This window comes from Oncorhynchus tshawytscha, linkage group LG04 (genome assembly GCF_018296145.1).
Source record: "Oncorhynchus tshawytscha isolate Ot180627B linkage group LG04, Otsh_v2.0, whole genome shotgun sequence".
NCBI lineage: Eukaryota > Metazoa > Chordata > Actinopteri > Salmoniformes > Salmonidae > Oncorhynchus > Oncorhynchus tshawytscha.
This window is the reverse complement of record NC_056432.1, coordinates 38,125,667-38,152,451: the sequence shown is the minus strand read 5'-3', so window position 1 is coordinate 38,152,451 and position 26,785 is coordinate 38,125,667. Positions and strand designations below refer to the sequence as shown.

The following is a 26,785-nucleotide window of genomic DNA, read 5'->3' as shown; positions in this document are numbered from 1 at the left end:
TGTCGGAGTCAGTTGGAGTGCAAGTGCGTACTGCCTTCATTACATAGGCCTGCAGTATAATAGGTTAATAGCCACACAACACCAAACGTTCACAAAATGTTCTAAACTTTATTAGGGTGATATACAGTAGTAAGTCAAGCCATTGTTTATAATGAAAATATGAGCATGATATTAAATTGCAGCAAACACATTACTGTTGGAACTTCATTTGGCCAAAGAAAATAGTTCAACAGAATGCAACAAAACACTTGCGAACTGGATTAAACCTTCACAAAAGCTTTGAACAGGCTATATTGAGCAGTTACCAATAAAGGCTAGAGCCTACCGTACCCAACAAATGATAGTATAGGCTAATGATATTTATTTTACAAAATGACTACTTATAACCCATTTTAAGCTAAAAATGGACCACACAATTAAAAAGACAGATCAAACTTAATTTATCCAACGAAAATGTCTCAACAGAATGAAACAAAACATGTTTTTCATATTTAAAGAACTGGTTTAGATGAATAAATAGGTATACAATAATAACAATGATATACAGTAATAATAATGATCAAACAAATTATTATAAATATGAAAAAATAAAGTAAAAAAATGGCATCCTACCTGAATAGCGAGTTGCACAGTAGTAGCCTGCATTTGTCCATTTGTGTGGAATAAAATATTATTCTGCTAATGTGTTCTATCATGCAAATGACATGACATGTTTTTATAAAATGCCCTTTTTTCCCCAGACCCTGCCACAACAAAAATCCCCATGTGTGGAAATCCTAAAAACGTGTCTGCTCAACTGTATGCCACTACGCAAATGTGATTATAGATGCATGCAATGCTTACTATAAAGGGGACCCCGGGGCACGTGCACTACCTGCCCGTTTGGTAGCACGGCCCTGGCTCTACACAAGTAGACTGCTGGCTGGACTACTACTGCCAAACGACCAATGAGGAAGAAGCGGGGCGGAGAACAGTCGACGGTTGTACTACGGCATAGTACTGCAAACAGCTGTGGAAGCGTCTTCTGCTTTGTACACACGTTTCGCTGATCTGGTCAATGGATTACACAGTTTCCCTACAAGTGCAACATCAATTGACGGTGTTCCCGACACACTTGTACCAGGGTTACAGTTTGGAGTTACAGGTACATCTCAGACATGCATTAGGCTACTTAGCCTATGTGTGATTTGATTTCCGTTTTACTTACATCGGTTACCAAACTAAGATCGCTTTCCATCTCTATAGACAGAGAACGAGACTATAAAACTAGAACTGTCTTTATTGTTTTCAGCTCTTTCGTGGTCAGTTTTGCATGCCCGCTGCGCTGCGTGCAATATCAGCATCCTTTTTGACAATGCCTGAAGATTTTCGATGTGCACATGAGCCAGCGTAACGAGAAACAGTGTCCTCCTCTCCTCCATCTAGGCTATTTGATGATGGATTCATGACACCGTGTTTGGAAGTACCGGGTAGCCTGATGCGGAGGTTAAATGATGCGCTTAAATTGCCAATCTCATTCAACGGTTTCATAAACACTCGGTGTGATATGATGCAGACCTATTTAAGTTCGACATTTAAATCGATAGTTTGGACTTTTGGCGATGATCATTTTGCGTCTCAATGTGCTTAGAAAGTGGGATGGGATGGCATCGGAGGCAAAACAATTCCTCCTCTCATTTAGTCGGCTATCCATGCCTATTTAACTCATACGGACCTTTCACGTAGATTGTTTTTTGCTACATTTATATTTATGATAATTTCGTCAAGACGAACCTTCATGAATGTAATTTATGGGATTCCAATAGTTCATCCAGTTAAAGTGAGTTGAACTCACCTGTCATAGGCAACTGTAATATAGGCAATCTAGTTGGCCTTTGTTTGCATGTGTTTGGTTTTACATTTGTCCGCTGTTCAGCACAATGCATTGTATTTGAGAAGTTTGTGTGTGGCTATCTTGAGTATTCTATTGTATCCCGTCATTGGATTGTGACTACACCAAATGAGGATTCGTTTAGTCATTTGTCATGCATTTTCACGTGGCATTATCCTCATACACTCTCAAAAAGCGACATCACACAAAACCGGAATGGAATTTACCTCTTAACTATCTGTGTTTACCTCGTAGCTATCTGTGTCCAATTTGATTGGCAATCATGCATGTATGGATGCGCGCAATGCACTCTCTGCCTCTGACTTTGGCGTATCAAATTCACCTCAACATCTTATACTGGCTATAATGCCCTATTTAATAGTTCTCATCAAATATTTGCCAGGTTTTCTTAAAAAACACGTATTTCCTTTACTGAACAATCCTGACTTCCCTCCAGTCTCGTGTCTTATTAAAAGAACCACAGCAAGGGCTTTGAAAAAGCATTTTAATTAGATAAAAGTTCAACGACAAGGCATCAATTGTTAATCTGGAATTGTTGCATATTACATATTAGTGCAAGACTTTGAAGTGTGTTCACCAGGTGGTGTCTAGATTATCTTTATCTTTACTACATTATTATGTTTGCTTTATATTATCTTTGCTTTATTTTTTTATATTATCTTTGCTTTATCCACTTCCCCCAGAGCGCATGCAGCGACTTACTTGTCTTGTTTGAGAGAAAGCTTTCCTCTCCTTTTGTTGCATAGTTTTTTTACTTATGTGACTATGCTGCTGTGCCTCTCTCAGGTTTTCAATTTGTGTAACAAAGTCGATCTTTTATTTGGCTTTCTAAAAGGATCGGAGATACAAAGACCATAACATTGAGACTGATACAGTAGCTTTGGGTAGATCATTATAGCAAATGTCCGTCTCTTTCTGCAGTGCAGTTTCTGCACTTTAATTGAGCGGCATGCAACAGCCCCCATAACGTCCTAGTGTCATTTCTCAACAATTCTGATATTATAGTGGTCTTTATTATTGTCCAAGATTCGAAATATTGGGGTCCTGGGCAAACCCTAAACTCCATAACAAATCATGTCACCCCCATCAGCCTTACAATTATTTAACTATACAGAAGATATCTCAAGCATTTAAAATAAATGCGTCGCTCCAGCCCACAGTTTATGGCACCCTCAATGGTCAATGTGTGATTCAAACCTCAATTAATCTATCTCACTGGGCAAAAACTGGTTGAATTAACGTTGTTTCCTCATAATTTCAATGAGAAAATTAAATGTGATGACGTTCAATAAACGTGGAAAATTGATTGGATTTAAAAAAAAAAAAAATGTTATCAACATAAGTGAATTTCGTATTCTTTCACCCAACTTTGAGCCCAAATCCAATTACATGGTCAGCGTGACATTCTTGTCACATTAGTTGATAACAACCAAATGTCAATCAAAACTAGATGATGAACTGACATCTGTGCTCAGTGGGATGGTTGTTTCCTCCATTTCCTCTGCAGGCTATGGATTACGTCCAAATGGCACCCTTTTCCATCAGATTCAGACAACTTTAACATCCTAATGGTGTATTTAAAATAACATCATCATAGCAAATGATATTTACAAGCCAGTAAGCTGGACAAGTGCAAATCCATGAAAATGAGCCAGTTCAAAAGTAGTGGACTATATTGAATAGGGTGTCATTTTTGATGCATCCTTTAACATCATTTGCAGTTAAAATCCCCCACTTGTCAATTTACTTGTTATGGAGTATTTGGAGTTTTAATTATTACTTGCCAGACAATTCCCATCACTGCTGTTGTTCAATAAAAATATTTCTTTCTCCGGTCTGCTTGATTCAAAATTTGATCAGTCGGTTGCCAGAGTTGTAAAATGTTGCTACTATCACTCTCTTAGGAGAGGCTCACTGTACTAAACCACAAGGTGGATCCATCAGAGCCTTTTGGTTTGGTACAGTGAGCCTTTGTTTTTCATTATCTTAAGACAGTGCTGTTTGTCGCAGCATGCCTGCTGTCAGTGACATGGACTAGATTTTTTCAAAAGTTGTCTGTATGTGAGGGTTCCAGAATATGAAGTGTATTTGGGGTGTTTTACATGTATGTGAGGACCTACTTAATACTCATACAACACATATACTATGCACATGCAAGCTCTCCAACTTCACCCAACTCTCCAACTTCACCCAACTAGAAAATCTACTTAACAGTTCGAGCTACTGCACTTGGCACTTCCACATGTGTCACATGAGCTGGTCAAAGGGCATTGAATAAAAGGAGATGAATGTATCATGTGAAACTCCCTGAAGTACTCTTAGATTGCAGTAGCATCTGAAAAAATTAATAATATTGTCAGAAGGCTAATTATACTGTATGTATATATAATTATACAGTATAATTTGTGCATTTGGAAAGTATTCAGACCCCTTGATTTTTTCCACATTTTGTTACATTACAGCCTTATTCTAAAATTGATTAAATTGTTTTTTCCCTCATCAATCTACTCATAATACCCCATAATGACAAAGCAAAAACAAGTTTTTAGAAATGTTTGCAAATGTATAAAAAAAACAGTATGACATTTACATAAGTATTCAGACCCTTTACTCAGCACCTTTGGCAGAGATTACAGCCTCAAGTCTTCTTCGGTATTATGCTAGAAGCTTGGCACACCTGTATTTGGGGAGTTTCTCCCATTATTCTCTGCAGATCCTCTCAAGCTCTGTCAGATTGGATGGGGAGCGTCGCTGCACAGCTATTTTAGGTCTCTCTAGAGATGTTAGATCGGGTTCAAGTCCGGGCTCTGTCTGGGCCACTCTCAGAGACTTGTCCCGAAGCCACTTCTGCATTGTCTTGACTGTGTGCTTCGGGTCATTGTCCTGTTGGAAGGTGAACCTTTGCCCCAGTCTGAGGTCCTGAGAGCTCTGGAGCAGGTTTTCATCAAGGATCTCTCTGTATTTTGCTCCGTTCATCTTTCCCTCGATCCTGACTAGTCTCCTATTCCCTGCCGCGTAAAAAATCCCCACAGCATGATGTTGCCACCACCATGCTTCACCAAAGGGATGGTGCCAGGTTTCCTGCAGACAGGACACTTGGCATTCAGGCAAAAGAGTTCAATCTTGGTTTCATCAGACCAGAGAATCTTGTTTCTCATGGTCTGACAGTCCTTTAGGTGCCTTTTGGCAAACTCCAAGCAGGCTGCCATTTGCCTTTTACTGAGGAGTGGCTTCCGTCTGGCCACTCTACCATAAAGTCCTGATTGGTGGGGTGCTGCAGAGATGGTTGTCCTTCTGAACGATTCTCCCATCTCAACAGAGGAACTCTGGAGATCTATCAAAGTGACCATCGGGTTCTTGGTCACCTCCCTGACCAAGGCCCTTCTTCCCTGATTGCTCCATTTGGCCGGCGGCCAGCTCTAGGAAGAGTCTCGGTGGTTCCAAATTTCTTACATTTAAGAATGATGGATTCCACTGTGACACAATCTTTTTCAGAGCTCTACGGACAATTCCTTCAACCTCCTGGCTTCGTTTTTTCTCTGACATGCACTGTCAACTGTGGGACCTTATATAGACAGGTGCGTGCCTTTCCAAATCATGTCCAATCAATTTAATTTACCAAAGGTAAACTCCAATCAAGTTGTAGAAACATCTCAAGGATGATCAAAGGAATCAAGATGCACCTGAGCTCAATTTCAAGTCTCATAGCAAAGGGTCTGAATAATTATGTAAATAAGGTATTTCTGGTTTTATTTTTTAATACATTTGCAAAAATGTCTAGAACCCTGTTTTCGCTTGAGGATTTTTAGTAAGGTATTTCAGTTGTTTTCTTTCTTATAACTTATTTTTACTTTTTCATTATTGGGTATTGTGTGTAGATTTTTTGTTTAATCCATTTTAGAGAAAGGCTGTAACGTAACAAAAAGGGAATGGGTCTGAATACTTTCCGAATGTGTGTGTGAGAGAGAGAGAGAGAGAGAGAGAGAGAGAGAGAGAGAGAGAGAGAGAGAGAGAGAGAGAGAGTAAATTAAAAACGGCATCCCTTTGTCCACATTGATCAGCTGTTACTGGCATGAGCGAGTATTTAAAATCTTGCTCATTATATGGATCAGATTGGGTTGTTGTATGCCTAATCATAATTGATGCTCCTTTGTGGATCAGGCTGAGAGCAGGCCAGCTTTGTTTAGGAAGACATCCATTTAGGCTTGATTTACTTTGAAATCTATAAAGGCATCAGTGTTCCCGGAACCCAAGCACACGCCCCTGTATGCATGGTCCTTTACAACAGGTTTATGGACACCAGTGTTACATCAGGCTATTTACCCTTTCTGGCTAAGTAATCTAAATGTAATCTACAGTAACTGGAGAAAATATAAGTGATTAAATAGACCAGAGTCATAATATAACCACACACACACACACACACACACACACACACACACACACACACACACACACACACACACACACACACACACACACACACACACACACACACACACTCAAGTGACTAAACACTTGACACTCGACCTAAATGTCTCTGTCACTGGCCCGACACCAGTCTGATGATAGTGCTGAGGTGTAGTCTACTGTAGGCACACTGCCCAGACTGTACTGTAATGTTTTCGCTCAACTGCTCTGTTGTCAGTAGGCAGGCCACACCAGAGTCTTCTATTGAGATAAATAGCTCTCTGGGGTTACAACTAAATAAAAGACAAAGACAAACCACAACAAACGTCAGCCCTGTGCTGTGTATTACATGCTGCGTGTCCTGCAATTCAACATGTAGAATCATCGGGAAATTAACAGAAAAATTACAGCGGATGTTCTGTGGTCAGAGGCGACAGAACGGCCACCGGCTGTTTTTAAACGTTCGTCAACTCAGTCTGCTTTGTCCTTCAGGCAAACACTTTAGAATATTGGATGTAGATTGACAATACTGCTGCAATGGTAGTAATGGTTATGAGTTGTTGGTATTCTATATATTCCTGTATTCAATGCTCAGCAGCCTGAGATACCCCATTTAAAGCCCAGTATCTGAGTGTGCTGCTGCCTCAGTATATAATGTGGCCTGGTTAGTCCATTCTCTTGGGAGATCCACTGAAGAGATCCACTGGTAGAGATGTCTAAGTATGCGTTCACAAGGCACCCAATGCCCTACAAAGGCTGCGCTAAACAGGCAGCCCAATTCTGATACTTTTACCAGTAATTGGTCTGTTGACCATTCACATCAGATCTTTTCACATCATATCTTTTTCAGAGCTGATCTGATTGGTCAAAAGACCAAAAATATCAGTATTGCGCTGCTTGTCTAAATGCAGCCATAGTGCACTAGTTTTGACCAGGGCCCATAGGCAGGGATCATCAACTAGATTCAGTCACAGGCCAACCTTTTCTTGCGCGGATGGTCAGGGGGCTCGGAACAACTTCCTAATATTGAGTTGCACCCCCCTTTTCCCATCAGAACAGCCTCAGTTCATTGGGGTATGGATTCTACAAGGTGTCGAAAGCGTCCCACAGGAATGCTGGCCCATGTTGACTCCAATGCTTCCCACAGTTCTCCTTTGGGAGTTGGACCATTCTTGATACACATGGGAAACTGTTGAACATGAAAAACACAGCAGTTTTGCAGTTGTTGACACAAACCAATGCCCCTGGCACCTACTACCATACCCTGTTCATACCCTGGCACTTAAATATTTTGTCTTGCCCATTCACCCTCTGAATGCCACACAATCTATGTCTCAATTGTCTCAATGATTAAAACTCTTTCTTTAACCTGTCTCCCCTTCATCTACACTAATTGAAGTGGATTTAACAAGTGACATCAATAAGGGTTCATAGCTTTCACCTGGATTCACCTGGTCAGTCTACATCATGGAAAGAGTAGGTGTTCCTAATGTTTGGTATACTTAGTGTAGATGTGCTCACAATGCACTCTATCTGACCTCCAGTAAGCTCTTGGGGTGGAGAGTTGAGCACTGTTTACTGAACTCAAACGATTTAAGTACTTGAGAAGGATGTGCATATTTATATAATCCAGATGAAGTAGATCATTTATAAATAGATAAATAGTGCCACAGTCTTTTTTCTCACCTTTATTTAACCAGGTAGGCTAGTTGAGAACAAGTTCTCATTTGCAACTGCGACCTGACCAAGATAAAGCAAAGCAGTGTGACACAGACAACAACACAGAGTTACACATGGAAAAAACAAACATGCCAATAACACAAACAAGTCAATGGCACAGTAGAGAAAGGAAAGTCTATATAAAGTGTGTGCAAAAGGCATGAGGAGGTAGGCAATAAATAGGCCATAGGAGCGAATAATTACAATTTAACAAATTAACACTGGAGTGATAAATGAGCAGATGATGATGTGCAAGTAGAGAAACATATGTGCAAAAGAGCAGAAAAGTAAATAAAATAAAAAGAGCATGGGGATGAGGTAGGTAGATTGGGTGGGCTATTTACAAATGGACTATGTACAGCTGCAGTGATCGGTTAGCTGCTCAGATAGTTGATGTTTAAAGTTGGTGAGGGAAATAAAAGTCTCCAAATTCAGTGATTTTTGCAATTTGTTCCAGTCACTGGCAGCAGAGAACTGGAAGGAAAGGTGGCCAAATGAGGTGTTGGCTTTGGGGATGATCAGTGAGATATACCTGCTGGAACGTGTGCTACGGGTGGGTGTTGTTATCGTGACCAGTGAACTGAGATAAGGCGGAGCTTTACCTAGCATAAACTTATAGATGACCTGGAGCCAGTCAGGCCAGGCGACGAATATGTAGCGAGGGCCAGCCGACTAGAGCATACAGGTCGCAGTGGTGGGTGGTATAAGGTGATTTGGTAACAAACCGGATGGCTCTGTGATAGACTGCATCCAGTTTGCTGAGTAGAGTGTTGGAAGCTATTTTGTAGATGATGAGTCGAGGATCGGTAGGAAAGTCAGTTTTACTAGGGTAAGTTTGGCGGCATGAGTGAAGGAGGCTTTGTTGCGAAATAGAAAGCCGGTTCTAGATTTGATTTTGGATTGGAGATGTTTCACATGAGTCTGGAAGGAGAGTTTACAGTCTAGCCAGACACCTAGGTATTTATAGTTGTCCACATATTCTAGGTCGGAACCGTCCAGGGTGGTGATGCTAGTCGGACGGGCGGGTGTGTTTAGCGAACGGTTGAAAAGCATGCATTTGCTTTTACTAGCGTTTAAGAGCAGTTGGAGTTGGAGTGGCTAATGAAATCATAGTACACGTGTAATCAGCCTCATTGCATTGTTTGCTGTTACATGCAGTTTTTGAAACATACTCAATGTTAGCTATTTGATAATTAATTCCTTCCTACCACCCTCTCACTTCTCTCTTAGTTCGCATGTGGTTCCCTCCCTGTATCAGAGGCATTTTTTGTACTATGGCCTTAGTCCAGGAGCTCTACTACTGAATGTACAATGTCTCTTATTCAGGCTGGAATTAATGCAGTTGCTGAGTTGAGATTGTATGTGTTGCCAAGACAATGCGGTATCGCTCTCTCTCTCTCTCTCTCTCTCTCTCTCTCTCTCTCTTTCCTATCACAACCACTCTACTTTAGTCTGCTACCTCAGGATGCTATTGTTCTCTATTTGTATTAAGAGTTAGAACGTCTTGGACAGGTATCTAAATTGTGGATTTGGAGAGCATCCAAGTTGCATGACCCTTGAACAGAGGGATACACTGCTGATTATACATAGCAACAATTAGCAAAAGACAACTGTTCTTAATTTGCAAAGTAAGTTGGGTGGCCATTGTACACCATCAATGATTCAGTATTGCACTGCTTTGGGACTTCACGTTTATTGTCACGTTGAGAGATGCTTACATACATAATCTTTTAGCATTCTGAATACAGCGCATAAACTGTATATACCTCAAGTGGTGTTGAGGCCTGGTGAGGGAATATGGTGGAACAAAATAAATAATGAACTCAGAAAGATAAGTTAATGAGTACCTGATGGAATTGAGATGCAAAGTTGGAAGGTTTTTTTGGGGGGGGGATTTATTACCCTGTCTAATCCTGATATCTGTTATTTTCTGACTTATTACTGATGTCTGATCCATGATTTGTGTGGAGACTTTTGAAGTTATGCGGGGCACGTGATGTCATCACATAACTATATGCACCACTCCACATTTAATTTTAAATGCCTAGCCATTGAGTCAACAAAAACTTCTGATTCCAGGAGGACCATGAGCTGTTGCAATCGATAAGGTGTCTGATTCATCATTTTCACCTTAGAGGGAAGTAGAGGGACTTTTGAGGGACCTTTGTCAGAGGTTGCTTTTTGTGTGCGCTGAGGGAACTTTATGCACTTGGCCAGATGATTCTGCATCTTTGTTGCATTCTTTACATGTAATTTGGCACAGTATTTGCAAATGTACACAGCTTTTCCTCCTACATTAGCTTTAGTGAAATGTCTCCACACATCAGATAGTGCCTGTGGCATTTCCCTGTAGAGATTAGAAAAAAATTAGTTTAAAAAACCCAAATACAATTCCATGTACAGATAAAAAGTTAAGCAGTCAGATTAAACAACTCCTTTGTAAGATACATGTTTTAAAATGAAACATGTATGGAAACAGCTGAATTAACACTCCTCGGTTAGCAGGCTCAAGCGAGCAAAAACCCACATGGTAGCAAAACCTAACTAGCAGAAAATGTTAACAAGTTAGAAATGATTTAAACACACTTTGCTGTAGGCTACTATTTACTAGTTAACAAAAAAAGAATGTATGTCATATAAAATATATTCACCCCACCCAGTATTGTAATCAAAACTTAACAGAAAGCATGTAGTCCTTGGCTCAGACACTGTAGTAGTGTGCTCAATAGTAGATATGCTCAATAGCATATCATTAGTGTGCAAGATCTTGAGAATCAGCTGTACATGTGATGGAAGAGTGCACTGCACATGTGATGGAAGAATGCACTGTGCATGCAGAGGGTTGCAATTCCAATGAATTGGGGATAGTTTAACCAAAATATGCCACAAGACCTAGAATTGCCTTATGTGTATCCCACAAAAAAGGTTCACTGTTTTAAGCTAACTTTTTGATGAATTTAAGCAAAATTCCCAGTCTTAACTTTTTAAAGTTTCCCACCCTTACCAACCCTACGTGCAGCTTATAAAGGCTTCATAAAGCCTTCCGTGCTTCTACACCTGCATTGCTTGCTGTTTGGGGTTTTAGGCTGGGTTTCTGTACAGCACTTTGAGATATCAGCTGATGTACGAAGGGCTATATAAATAAATTTGATTTGATTTGATCATAAATGCTACATAAATGTATTACAAATCATCAATAACTGTTTGTCATGCTTTATAAAGGGTTCATAGATGTGGCATAACTGTGTGACTTAGCCACCAATGTCAAATGTGACACAACCCACTATGTCAAATATGACATAAACCTGGGTGGCAGGGTGGCATAAGCACCACTTAATAAAGGCCTTATCAATCATATTAAATTGAGGCTTCACCAAGCATTTATAACCCTGTCATGCATCTTGGTAGAGCATTGCAATGCCAGGATATTGGGTTCGATGCTAAATTGCATATTATATTTCACTAAAACATTTAATAGGATGGCCCACCCTCTTTCCCTCTTGGGTATATAGTCTATATTGGACCCAACCTCAACTTCCCCAAAAATGCTGTGCTGCAGGATGACACACTCTAAAGTGCAGTCCGGCACATAAAAAAAAAAAACGTTTTTAGGGCCTTTTAAAATGTAAATCTGTTTAAAAGTTTTGCCTACTTCAGTTTTTTTCTCCCCAAAATTAAGTTCTTTGTTTTGCAGGTTTCAGATTTGCCCTATTTTTTTCTGGTTTACCTCAGTTTTTTTCAACACTTTTTTAAATAGAAAAACCAAATATAATTCTGTTTTTTCTCAATAATGCTTTAAACCACATCAGGGATTACTTTTGAGGTCTGGGTAAAATCTACGAAACTTCCATTTTTGTGTGTAGTTGCCCTTTAATTCAGTGAGCGTTCCCTGCACTCTTGTTTAGTTAGCAGGTTTTTTGTAGTGCAGTAAGTGCACGTGATGTGATTCGGCCGCCAATGGAGTGGAGTAAAAGGCCAGCAACACTCCGTATTATTCAGAGCCCCATGAAATGACACCATATATACATTCTACAGACCCTACTGAAAATTCCATACAATACTTTTACTGTGGCAACCAGAATAGTTCTTGCTCTAAGCCAATATGTATACAGTGATTCGTATTGGGGGCATTTATTTGACCTTGGAACATGTTTTAAAACCCCAATTTAATGAAAATGTCACTTAAATATGAACAAATATTAATCATTGTTAATGATTAGATAATTATTTTTCATATATCATGAATGGTTATTGACACTTTTCTACTATTACAAAGGGGACTTTTATTTGGAACATTTTCGGAATAAACTTTTTTAGTGTTGCTGACAAGACGCTGATCATGTGATGCCCACTTGTGCTGCCACTGGAGAGCGAAAGACAAGTAAGTTCATCTTTATTCATTGTAATTTAAATGTGTTTGTAGTTAAGTGTTGAGTTAGAGTACACACTGTAGCCTTCTCTGAAATTGATAACTAGCCAAAATGTAGCTAGCTAGTAGGCTCAGCTAAATACAAATCCCTCTAGATACAGCCACGTCTCATATTCACGTCACAAGATTGGTAAATTAAAGAGGAATATAATAATATGAATTGAATTGAGTTTCCCATCTTCCCATTTAGAGTTTCTGGTTTTCAGCACAGAAATGCACTTATCCAGATGGTTTGACAAAGGCATTTCCTAACAGACAGGCTAACTTACTTTGTTGTTACTTTTAAGATTGGAACCAAACATACCAGCAGGAAGATAGGCAAGAAACACTTGTCCGACAACTCAGGGACAAGCGACACTATTCACAGCCCTGTGTAATTTTCAATGTAATTGCATTGCTTGACTTTTTGAAACTTAATGTATTTGTATTGTTTTGAAATGTACAAATAAAAGGAAATATATGGTTTACACATGTCTTTAAGGTTGATTTGTTTTAGCTGTTAGTGATAATTCCCTAAGTGTTAATACATTTGTGTTTACATCATCAAGCCTTTATGTATGTTATTAATAGGGATGCAACGGTACACAGTATGTTTTCGAACCGTTCGGTACGCCCCCAAGGTTCATTAAGCACACTTAAACTGCGGAATTACGATATGCATGTCATTTTCCTATAATTTACAAAACTTGCTTGTTTATCGTGCTGCAGACTACACACACGTTGTACATTTAGATCCACAGAACCAGACACGCAGCTTGTGAACAGGCTTGGCAGGCTTGGCAGGGTCTCCTGAGGGCTGACAAACTTTACTCCACAGCAATGTCCCAAAATTTGGCAACCGCAGTGACTGCAACCCCCTCCCCCCTTAAACAACCAATGGACGATTTGCAATGACATCTCAGTAGGAAACCTCCCTAAAGGGGCCCCATGAAGAGGGGAAACTAAAAACAAATATTCTCTCAGCTCCAACGTGACAATGGCGAGCGCTAACAAGACAGACAGAAGCAAATTTGAAGAGTCACCGCCTGTCTTTCAAATCCACTGTGTGGGAACATTTTGGATTGAGCGTTCAATACGATGACGAGGGTAAGAAGTCCGTAAACAAAGTACAGTCTGCAAGCATTGCTTTGCCACTGTCGGCTACTCGAGTGGAAACACTTCTAACATGTAGTGTCATTTACGTCGCCATCACCCGGCCGTATCCCTTGCAGATGGAGCTGGAGCAAGGAGAGTCCACTCGTTAGCGAAAACACAACAATCTCTTGCTGCTGCCTTCCAACAACAATTTGCAACAAATTCAGAAAAACATAAAGAAATAATGAAAGCAGTGGGAGAATTCATAGCTAAAGATTTGCAGCCCTATTCGGTGGTTACTGACTCGGGATTTTGTCACCTGATGAAAGAAAATTGAACCGTGTTACAATATACCCTCCCGCACACATTTCAGCAGCAAAGTAATTCCCAAACTCTATGAAACATCACAGAGAGAAATTGAAAATGAATTGACACAGACACCCTATCTAGCTCTCTCCACTGATAGTTGGACCTCCAGAGCAACTCAAAGCTACCTCACTGTGACGGTTCAATATGTACTGGAAGCTACCTCACTGTGAGAGTTCACTATGTACTGGTTTGGGAGATGAAGAGCTACGTGTTGCAAACTTGTCCCCTGTATGAAAGTCATACAAACGCACACTTTTCTTAAATATAAAGATACAGAAACCATACCGTGGCCCACAAACCGTGATACATAGCGAACCGTGGGCCCACTGTACCAATGCATCCCTGGTTATTAATGACCAAAGGTGTCTGACTATAGTAAGTACAGCGTCATATGATGTAAGGCATTTATGTATGTGTTATAAATGACCAAAGGAGTTCTGAATGACCGAAACAGTCTCACTTCAAACTAAGTATTACAGGACACTACATAAAGCATAAATAAATTGGTTATTAACGTTCTGCTGATTTATGAAGGTTCTCTCATGATCCACAAGTTACTGTAGGGTGTGAGGTATTTAAATGGGTTGATGGACCTGCAAAGCTTGCGTTTGTGTGTGTGTGTCAGAATCAACATTGTTTGGATTAGTCTAACCTGAGACTACCGCAACAGGTATTCCTCTTCTGTTCCCATCCTGGAGACCAGGGCTTGATTACAACCTGTTACAATGGTGCCAACATTTTGTGGCTTATCTTTCAGCGGGGGAGTGGGTGAATGCATCAAAGACCTGACTAGGCCCAGCACCACGCGGTATGGCTCATTTTTGTTGTGTGCGTGTTTGTGTACTGAGGAACATGTAACTTGGTTCCAGATGAATGACACTTAATTTCTTTAGGTTGGGCCTTTCACCAAGGTAAGTGTTTATTGGTGTAACGTCGTCCCCAGGCAATAACTGTGTGCAATAATACATTCGCAAAGTATTCGGACCCCTTGACATTTTTCCACATTTTGTTATGTTACAGCCTTAATTCTAAAATGGATGACATTGTTTTTTCCCCTCATCAATCTACACACTATACCCCATAATGACAAATCAAAAACAGGTTTTTAGAAATGTTTGCAAAGTTATAAAAAATAAACCCCGGAAATATCACATTTACATATGCAAGTATTTAGATCCTTTACTCGGTACTATGTTGAAGCACCGTTGGCAGCGATTACAGCCTCAAGTCTTCTTGGGTATGACACTACAAGCTTAGCACACCTGTATTTGGAGAGTCTCTCCCATTCATCTCTGCAGATCCTCTCAAGCTCTGTCAGGTTGGATGGGGAGCCTCACTGCATAGCTATTTTCAGGTCTCTCCAGAGATGTTCGATTGGGTTCATGTCCGGGCTCTGGCTGGGCCACTTAAGGACATTCAGAGACTTGTCCCGAAGTCACTCCTGCGTTGTCTCAGCTGTGTGCTTAGGGTTGTTGTCCTGTTGGAAGGTGATCCTTTGCCCTGAGGTCTCTGTACTTTGCTCCGTTCATCTTTCCCTCAATCATGACTAGTCTCCCAGTCCCTGCTGCTGAAAAATATCCCCACAGCATGATGCTGCCACCACCATGCTTCACCGTAGGGATGGTGCAAGGTTACCTGGAGACGTGATGCTTGGCATTCAGGCCAAAGAGTTCAATCTTGGTTTCATCAGACCAGAGAATCTTGTTTCTCATGGTCTGAGAGTCCTTTATGTGCCTTTTGGCAAACTCCAAGCAGCTTGTCATGTGCCTTTTACTGAGGAGTGGTTTCCATCAGGCCACTCTACCGTAATGTTCTAATTGGTGGAGTGCTGCAGAGATTGTTGTCCTTCTGGAAGGTTCTTGCATCTTCACAGAAGAACTCTGGAGCTCTGTCAGAGTAACCACCAGGTTCTTTTTGTAATCTTGTAAGGGATTACCAAAAACTGTAACTGTAATCCGTTACGTTACCAGCTAAAATATTGTAATCAGATTACAGATCGTTTTGAAAAAATAGATGACTACTTCTTGGATTACTTTTAAATTCAGAAAGGATGTTTGCGAAAACAAATCTTTGACACTACTCTAATTTCTCAATGACATTAAAATCATTGAGCGAGTCTGACCACAAGTCAGAGACGACTATGATGACACAATAAATAGGCTATTGTAGGCTATAGTCCAAGCTATGTCTTCCAATGGTGCAACTTCTGTCAGCATCCAAATATTATCCAACATGATTAAACGTTTGGAAGTAAGGATGACAGCAGTGGTGTAGTCTATGGCGATACGGATATCACTTATTATTGATATCTCCTGGTTCATCCTCTCCACCTGCCCTTTGGGCTGATGCTGGTACCCGGAAGTGAGGCTGACCTTGAGCCCCAGTTTTTCCATGAAAGCCCTCCATAGCCGTGACGTGAATTGGGGGTCACGGTCAGAGACGATGTCATCCGGGAAGGTCATAGTGCCGGAAGACCTGCTGGAACAGTGCCTCGGTGACCTGGAGAGCGGTAGGGAGACCAGAGAGAGGAATAACCATCAGAGAAGGGGAGATCAGTAACAAAGTCAATGGACAGATGAGACCAGGGACGCTGAGGCACAGGAAGGGAAAGGAGCTTCCCTTCTGGAGCGTGCCGGGGGGATTTTGTTTGGGCACATACTGAACATGAGTTGTGAGCCACGTGAATTGTGAATAGTGCGAGTGATACCTGGGTTTCCAGTGGTGAGGGATGTGTGCGCACAGGTCAACAGCCTATCCCTTACCTCCGAGGGGATGTAGATGCGTTCAGGAGGGCAGGTAGAGGGCGCGGGTTCACTCTCCAGAGCCTGGCAGATGTCCACATCCACATCCCAAAGCATATGGCCAACGGTAAGGGAGGGATAGGCTGTAGGCTGGTGGGTGCTACCGGACTCTCAACAGATGTGGCAGCACAAGGTGAGAGAAAGCAGGTCCTCCAGCATCCTGGTGCCCAGTCAGTGATTCTCATCCTTGACCAGGAGATGGTGGGGTTATGACGTTGAAGCCACAGGAGGTCGAGGATGACTTTGTGCGTGGGTACAGTGATGATGAGGAAGGGAAGGCTTTCCTGGTGCAGAGGTCCCACAGTGAGGGTGGGTGGTGCTGTGATGTTTGTGACATTCCCGGATCCCAGTGGTCGACCCTCCAACGTTTGAACCGGAATTTGAGAGGAGTGTGGATATGAGGGGATGTTCAGTGAGGAAGCAAGGGCCTGGTCAATGAAATTCCCCGCAGCACCGGAGTCCACTAGAGCAGTAGATATAACATATGAGGGACAGCCAGCTAGTGATATGGATTCTTGATAGAGTTTGGAGGAAAATGAGGATGGTGGAATACTCACGCCAAACCCAAAACTTGATCACGCGACCATCCCTCTGCTCTTGTGGACCCCGGGTTGGGACATATCAGACACTGCTGAAGCTGGTGCCCCTCCTGTCCGCAATAGGGACAGAGCCCCAGCTGTCTCCGACGGTGTCGCTCAGCCACGGGGAGGCGGGTGGCCTCTATTTCCATGGGTTCAGGCTCTGACTCAGATTGGTCAACAAAGGAGGGAGAGAGGTGATGGTGGTACCGACGCTCCCACTGAAGGCTATCCATACGAATGGCCATCATGATAAGTGTGTCCAAGGAGAGGGTGTCATCTTGTCTGGATTTCCTCGCGCAACCCTCTTCGGAATAGGGTGCAAAGCGCCGGCTCATTCCATCCGCTGGATGTTGCCACTACCCTGAAGGTGAGGGCATACTCCGCAGCGGTCTGGCCCTCTTGCCGTAGGTGGAGTAAACACTCACCTCCACCTCTGCCCTCTGGTGGATGGTCGAAGACCCCCCTGAACAGAGCCATGAACCCCTCATACGAATCCAGCTCCTCCTCTCCTCTCTCCCAGATGGCCGTAGCCCACTCCAACGCCCGTCCAGTCAGCAGGGAAATTACCATGGCATCCTTGGACCTCTCGGTGGTGGGGGCTCCCATCTGATAAGCGAAATAGAGGGAGCGCTGGAGTAGGAAGCCATGGCATTCTGATGGAGTCCCATCGTATTTAACCAGGAGAGACAAACGAACCTCGCTGACCTGGATGGACTGCTGGATGGGCTGGGATACTGGCTCGCTGGGTCGACACGAAGGAGAGAATCCTCCACCAGATGAGGTTGACACCTCTTGGGCAACGACAAGACGTTGAAGAACGCCGAGAACCTCATCCATAGCCGCCCCCATTTGAGCCAGATGGTCGTGGTGTTGGCGAAGTAGGTCTTCCTGTTCACTGACCATGCCTTGATAAACTGCTGCTTCCATGAGATGAGGCTTTAATGAAGACACAGGGCATTAGGAAGCAGGTGCAGTTTGAGACGTAATGATACAAAAACAAGAGAAGCATCTGGACATGAGAACATAAACAAATATAATAACACCTGACGGGAAATGACAACAGAGTACTATATTATAGGGGGAGTAATCAGGAAAGTGATCACGTCCTGGTGTTCCAAATGAGGTGCAGGTGTGCATAATAAAGGGTTGCCAGGTGTGCATAGTGATGGGTTGCCAGGACCGGTGGTTAGTAGACAGGTGGGTTAGTAGACAGGCGACTTTGAGCACCGGTGAGGGGGAGCAGGAGTAAATGTCTTTTACTTGAACTCCGTGAAGCATTTATTTGGGCAGCAATTTCTGAGGCTGGTAACTCGAATGAACTTATCCTCTGCAGCAGAGCTAATTCTGGGTCTTCCTTTCTTGTGGTGGTCCTCGTGAGAGCCAGTTTCATCATAGCGCTTGATGGTTTTTACGACTGCACTTTAAGAAACTTTCCTGGAATTTTCCGGATTGACTGACCTTCATGTTTTAAAATGATGATGGAGTGTCATTTCTCTTTGCTTATTTGAGCTGTGCTTGCCATAATATGGAGTTGGGCTATCTTCTGTATACCACCCATACCATGTCACAACACAACTAATTGGCTCAAATGCATTCAATCAATCACATTTATTTATAATATTTATATTTACATCAGCCGATGTCACAAAGTGCTGTACAGAAACCCAGCCTAAAACCCCAAACAGCAAGCAATGCAGATGTAGAAGCATGGTGGCTAGGAAAAAATCCGCCATAAAGGCAGGAACCTAGGAAGAAACCTAGAGAGGAACCAGGCGCTGATAGGTGGCCAGTCCTAAACTGGCTGTGCCAGGTGGAGATTATAACAGTACATGGCCAAGATGTTCAAACGTTCATAAATAATAATAATCACAGTGGTTGTAGAGGGTGCAACAGGTCAGCACCTCAGGAGTAAATGTTAGTTGGCTTTTCATAGCCAAGCATTCAGAGACAGCATGTGTGGTAGAGAGAGAGAGAGAGAGAGGGAGGTAGCAATTCCGGTGAACAGATCAGGGTTCCATAGCCGCAGGCAGAACAGTTGACACTGGAGCAGCAGCACGACCAGGAAAAGAAGGAAAGAAATTCTACAAATGAACTTCTAACAAGGCACGCCTGTTAATTGAAATGCATTCCAGGTGACTACCTCATGAAGCTTGTTGAGAGATTGCCACGAGTGTGCAAAGCTGTCATCAAGGCAAAGGGTGGCTACTTTGAAGAATCTTATATAGAACTTATATTTTGATTTGTTTAACACTTTTTTGGTTAGTACATGATTACATATGTGTTATTCACAGTGTTGATGTCTTCACTATTATTCTACACTGCAGAAAATAGTAAAAAATAAAGAAAAACAACGGAATGAGTAGGTGTGTTCAAACTTTTGACTGGTACTGTATATCCATTGATTTTTGAAGAATATAACTTGCCTCATGAGGTTAGTTCAATTGTCACACTCCATGAGAATACAAAATATGAGCTTGTTTTTCTCCAATGTTTGTAAACATTGTATAGCCTCGTAGTTAAAACACACATTTTTATATCATGGATGGTCAGTCATGGATGGTCATAGCTCTGTCTATTAATCTGAGAGTGGTTAGGTTTCTCCAGGCCCATCCCTCAGCTTTTTACCAAAACAGAGGCGGGGCGACCATTTTGTAATTGTTTCATCTGTGGATTTGCCCTTTAAACAGCTGCATATTATCAAGATATCAAAGTGTCACCAACAAAAAGGTGAACAATAGGCCTATAGCAAATGCAACATGGCATTCATTTTTCACGTGTAACTAGCACTGCTAGTACTGCTCAAAGCATGCCATTCCATGAGCGCAGCCTTTTCCCCCCCCAATTTGAATCAACGATCCCAATCAGTCCTCCATGACAACAAAATCATAAAGAACAGAGTAGGGCTGGATAATAAGTCCTTAGCTTTGGGGTTATGTATCAAGGCACAAGGCGAGACCCAAATGCAGACACAGGAGGCAGATGGTTGGAGTCTTACAATGTTTATTAATCCAAAGGGGTAGGCAAGAGAATGGTCATAGACAGGTAAAAAGGTCAAAACCTGATCAGAGTCCAGGCGGTACAGAGTGGCAAACAAGCTCGTGGTCAAGGCAGGCAGAATGGTCAGGCAGGCGGGTACAAAGTCCAGAAACAGTCAAGGGTCAAAACCGGAAGGACTAGAAAAAGGAGAACGCAAAAAGTAGGAGAACGGGAAAAACACTGGTTGACTTGGAAACATACAAGACAAACTGGCACAGAGAGACAGGAAACACAGGGATAAATACACTGGGGAAAATAAGCGACACCTGGATGGGGTGGAGACAATACCATGAACTGGTGAAACAGATCAGGGCGTGACATTATGCTCAGGTAAAACATTTGGCTAATCTATACTTCCATTTGTCAAAGTCCTATTCTTGAAGATCAAGGGATATAAGATTTATTGGAATGACTGGAATTCTGATAGAGTTTGGTTTTTAATGTGAAGAGATAATTTAATCATATTATTATATGTAGTAGAAAGCGATGGGTTAGAAGAAGCCTACATAACCAATACATAAAGTAAAATTTAACATCCATATATGGCCAGCTATGTCAACTTTAACATGGATTTATCCTGCAATATAGACAGGTGTGTGCCTTTCCAAATAATTTCCAATCAATTGAATTTACCATAGGTGGACTCCAATCAAGTTGTAGAAACATCTCAAGGATGATCAATGGAAACAGGATGCACCTGAGCTCAATGTCGAGTCTCATAGCAAAGGGTCTGAATAATTAAGTAAATAAGGTATTTCTGTTTTTGTTTTTTAATACATTTGCAAGAATGTCTAGAACCCTGTTTTCGCTTGAGGATTTTCTATTTATTTAATCCGTTTTAGGCTGTAACGTAACAAAATGTGGAAAAAGGGAAGGGGTCTGAGCACTTTCTGAATGCACTGTAAGCCTGGGGTATCAACCATTCAAAGTTGGCCTTAGTGGGAGTCACCATAGAATTCTATAGGAATGACCTTACTGAGTAAAGTATGTGTTTTCGTCATTACTTAACACAGTCAAAAATGCATAATTATGGCTAAACCCTGCCCGTTTCCACAAGTTATCTTCTTAAAATTTGATTTTAAACCTAACCCTAACTAATGATGGCCAAGTTTGATGTGTTGGTCCACCAGACCTTCCGTGCATTTGGGCGGGAGTGTCTGGGAAATAGATTAGGAGTAATGTGGCTAACATGACATCACTTTAGATCATATGCCATCCTTCAGCACAACACCCTCACCCACATGTTTATATAATATTCAACATAGTGGGTTATGTCACATTTGACATATGGGTGATTATGTCACACATTTATGCCACATTATGAACCCTTTATAAAGCATGGCATACGGTTATAGATGCTATGTAACACATTTATTCAGTGCTTATGAAGGCATCATGAAGGTTTTATGAAGCCTTTATAAGCTGACAATAATTTAAAGCGGTACCAAAATGGATGTTCTTTGCCGGTCAAGAATTGTCCTGACTTTCAAGAATGTCTGAAACGCTTCACCTTGATTTTCTGATTGGCTAGCTAGTTTCGTCATCCAATTATTTCAGATCTACAGGAGTGCCAGTTTCACCATGACACGGTCTAGCCTTGACGCCTATGCAGTGCGTTATCTGTGGCGATACGTTAGGCACATGATAATTATTAGAATATGGCAAATATTAGTCAATTATTGCATTCTATCCATGCTGGCTTTTGTGGCCTACATGAGACATTAAACTGATATGTGGAAGGGCACACAGTACAGCTGTCATCAATGTATTATCGCACAATTTGCCAAAATGGGTAATGGAATCACTTCAACTACAAACATTTTATTTAACACTGTAGGTTTTTGTGAAAAAGTTATTTTATTAGGTGTGACATTCTTACGTCCAGCTGACAGATAGTTAACTGGAAACGCACCCTAGCAGGCAATTGTCTCATCTATTTTCTATGTGAACTTTCTAAATGTCAACAAACTATCCCTGGACATGTTAATGGAAACATAGCTACAGTGTGTCGTGGAGTCTGTTCCTTCGATAGATAATAACCAACCTCCTTAAAATGTTTTGGGTAGTTTGGATCCTGGATGCTGATTGGTTGAAACTGCATTCCAGCCATGTGTATATCAGCTATATACTGTACCAAGGCTATGATGCTAAAATACCTGTTTACTGTTCTATCTGAAGAATGACTATGCTTACAGTACATAAGAATGTCATCATATTCCTGTTGCTGTCTGAATCCTCTCTTGGATGTAACTCAATTCAGACATAATACAATAGCTATAACTCTATCCCGCGCAACTGAGCACATTTCTTTCGTTCATCCTCCATCATGTATAGTGCTAGCTATTATAATTAATTGCCTGTTTTATTAGTTATAATATGGCATATGGAATGGATAAGCAGCTGATCATTTATAATCAACCCTGCTAGACAAAGCATGATTATAATATTCTGTTAAATAGGCCTATGTATTATTGCTGATGGGTTTTTCCCATGGACGTGATCTGGAATCATTAAAATACAATAATATTCTCTTTCATTTGGATTGAAGTGGTAGCTCGCTCTTCTTTTTAAAAGTGAAACACATTGGATTGATTTTTGATGAAAAGGATGTAATCTGTTTTAACCTGTCATCTGCATGACTGAAGTGCGTTAGGAAAAAGCTCTGGCACATTACGCAAATTCAGACAGCTACATCATCTTGTATAACACTTAAACCAAATCTCCCTCAGAACAAATATGTGTGCAGTACGGCAATTTGCCGTCCTGCCATCATCTATTTCTCAAGAGTGAGCTTTTTTCTGCCGTTTGTCATTGAAAGAACCACACTGGTTTTATCACACTATTTAAAAGTATGTTTTCTCCACCAAAGTTTTTGGCTTTGGAGTTGTCTGTACCAGAGTACACAGCCTAGTAGTGCCTCTGATTAGCGTACGAGGCTCCAGTCCAGTCTCTTCCTCGTCAGTCCCTTTCCTCTCAACCCGGATTCTGCTCTGTGTTGCTCTGATGTGCTGCCATCAAATGGCTGCTGCCTAGACCATAGAAATAGAATCACTAGACACAGCGGATGGTAATGAGCTCAGCTGGGACACAACGCTGGTCTGGAGAGAGAGTGCACTGTGCAGGGGACACTTTGATGCTTTGTCCCAAATGGCACCCTGTTCCCTGTTTGCAGTGCACTACTTTTGACTGGAGATTTATGGGCTCTGGTCAAAAGTTGTGCACTAAATAGGAGGATAAGGTACCACTTTGGACATACCTTGGAACTCTGATCTAGACTAGAGACCTCAGCATGGTCAGCCTGCCTGTGTAGAGCCTGCCCATCCTACAATACACAGCTCTGAACTAGGTAGTTAGCAGCTGAATATTTGAAATTCCTCCTCTGGAACGTTTTTGTTTTCTCTCCCTTCTGTGTTGTTGGATGAGCTTCTTCAAATGGATGGGATTGATTTATGGGACAGTTGTGTGACTGCAAATTTGTATTTTCTCCTCAATTGCTTAGCGAGAGAGATTCCATTTGTCTTTCAAGTTCAGCTATTTTGAAACAATCCTGTATTCAAGGCTTAAAAGCTTAACCCTCAATGATTGTGGATTTCAGATGATGCTGCTGGCTAAGCCAGTCCAACATTCATTTTATTCAGTGACCTTTAGAAATGGGAAAGTTTGCTTTTTGAGCTCTTGAAATTAAACTGTTAATACTAATGTAACCATTTCAAAAGATGTTAGAAGTGTATGGATGGTCAGTCAACAACTGAAGTTTAATTCAAGTGTTACATATGTAATGGCTCACTAGGCGTGGCTGGTAGGATGGCAATGATGAGAATCATTGACAAAGGTTCAATGCATATTTATCCAAATAAAACGGTTCACAATAAGGAGGATAAACTGTCAATCAAAGCACTCCCACACACAGGGGATAAACTTAATTTAGGCTGGAATTTATCTTCGAAGATTAAATAGATTGTGCTTTTCTGCCAACATAAATCAATGTCCGTGGCCTTCCATCAAATGCCCGGCAAGCTCAGCCTCCGGCATCCAGCCAGGAGCTTCTCCTTTGCTGAACTGAGGCTATGTCTACACTTGACACTTACATGCGACTTCCGCTATCTAAATACGAAGATTGCATCGAAAATATAGGTCTAGGCGCACAAAAGTCGCATTTTGTGTAGCTTTCTCCTCAGTCTCGATGCAATCAGGCTACCGAAAGCGCATACGATGTCATCAGCATTCTGCCTTCAAGTCTCCAGAAAACACGTACTTTGGGAGCGAGAGGCACGTTTTTCACGTTGGAGAAAATATTATGCTAACCTGTATGCAATCCATTTAGCTTTGCTAGCTAGATTTCTGGCTAGCTACAGATGCTTGCTATAGTAGTTGGCTACTGCCATCAAGTTGTTATTGTGCTATTATCAGATTTAGCCTGTACCACCGTTTGCAGAATGAATATTTGCATTTGAATAATCCGGACACAATGTGGACACGGTAGACACATTTAAATGTAGGTGTAGACGCATGAAGTGTTAGAAATTCCACCATCAGAACTCCATGATCAGAATACAAAGGATGCATGAACTGTCAAGTCTAGATACGGCCTGAAACAGCACCTTACATGCCCCCCATGTGTGTTGCAGCCTAACGAGGCTGAGTGGCTTTAGGTGCAGGCTGTGGCACTGCAGCCTAACTTGCTGCAGCCTAAAAATGCTGGTTGTGGGGCGTCTTACACTCCAAACAATGGCTTTCCCCGGCCACATATAATATACATTATTATATTTTGTAACATTATTTGAGCAAATGCCCAACCCTTTTCCCCTGAATTATATAGGTACCACTCTCTCCTAAATCCATAAATGATCAAGTTAGAGCAGAGCGCTGTACACCCTGAGAATGATTTACATTGAATTGTTGACTCACAATTTTCAATCAATCATTCAGTAAACAAAAGTTCCATTCCAGTCTTCCTAAACTTATTTCCACTCTCTAGTTGTTGTATACACATTTTCCCAGCTTTCAGCTTCATCTGTTTTTCTATTATTCCAAGCATAGTATTCCTGGTGAACATTTTTCTCTGTGTGTAGATGGATCTTTCCCCTCTTTGAGAATAACGTAGATAGATGGATATATAGAGAGAGAGCAAGAGAAGGGAGACAGACACAGAGAGAGCAAGAGAGACAGAGAGAGTGAGAGAAAAAATAGAGAGATTGCCTAGCCCAGGACAGTCTAGTCGTCTCTTCTTATCTCTCTGTGTGGTCCTGGCCCCTGTAGCTGTTGAATGAATCAGACTGCAGTGTCAAACCTTTTCTAAGCCAGAAGGGGCACCTTGACGACAGCCAAATGTGAATCGGCAGCACATGTCGACGTCCTCTTGGACTCTTGTCCAGCTTCACAGCTTAACACCTTCCATTACGAATTACAGCCCACCTTTTATAACCCCAACATCTGCCAATCGCTCCTGCCACACTGCCCTCTGTAATATCTGCACTAACCCTCTCTCTTTATCCAGATGTTTCTGTCTCTCTGTCTTTCTCTCTATTCTCCCTCTCTCTGTTTCTCTCTCTATTTCTCTCTCTCCTTGTTTCTCTCACTCTCTTTTTCTTTCTGTCTCTCTTTCTTTCTCTCTCTCCAGTTACACAGGCCCTGCTCCGACTGATTTGCTGCTGACAGTTCCCGGTCAGTCGGTCAGAGCATGGGAGTAAACAGTGTGGAGAGAGAAGCAGGGTATGAGAGGCAGGCGGCACTCCTGCTAATTTGATTGCCAGCATAAGGCAATTCAGACCCATTTAGCTCAAATGCAGCACAGTGCTTATTCTCACACCTCAGTTCCTACATTGTTTTTAGTCAAAATTGCCAATATGCCCTGAAATAACCTGGTGTAGTACTGAGGGGTAACTCTAATGATGCAGACAATGGCAGCTGCTGTGATGTGATACTGAGCTGTGCGTACAAAAGAGACCTACAATTTCTTGGAGAGCGAGATGTCTTTGCATTCTCTCTTATCGATTTAAAATGAATATTTTTCAGCATCTCATTTATAATATTCAACCCACTGTAATTATAGCTCTGTATCCGACAGCAAAATCCATTGACGTAATGAATTGATTGTCAAGGAGGGAGAACTGGAACATGCTAATTGCGTGCGCTGAGCAGTGGTGTGCTGTGTGTGCATAGCTCCTAGGTGCCCTGTTCCGTTTCACACAAAATGACTGTCTCAAATGGCACCCCATTTCCTATTTAGTATACTTTTGACCAAAGTAGTGCACTATATTGGGAATAGGGTTCCATTTGGGACACAGCTAATGGTGTTTTCTTTTAGACATTCCAGGGTCAGAGAGGGAGATAGGCTTGTAGCTCTGGCATTAAATGACTCTAATGCTGATGGACAAGGACAATGTCGGTGCCCAGACGCCCACTGGTATCTGGCCAACAATGCTGTCGAGGAGGGGACTAAGACAAGATGCTCCTCAGACCTTGCTGCCCACTG

General features: G+C 41.8%; 1 protein-coding gene across 1 annotated transcript in view; it reads left to right on the top strand.

Moving 5' to 3' along the window:
• The first annotated feature begins 916 nt into the window (after positions 1-916).
• zmat4a (zinc finger, matrin-type 4a) overlaps positions 917-26,785 on the top strand; it is a 145,091-nt gene continuing 119,222 nt past the window's right edge. The window contains exon 1 of the mRNA XM_024418010.2: positions 917-1,144. Within this exon, the coding sequence (XP_024273778.1) occupies positions 1,058-1,144 (87 nt within the window). The 5' untranslated portion in view covers positions 917-1,057. The remainder of the gene's footprint in view (positions 1,145-26,785) is intronic.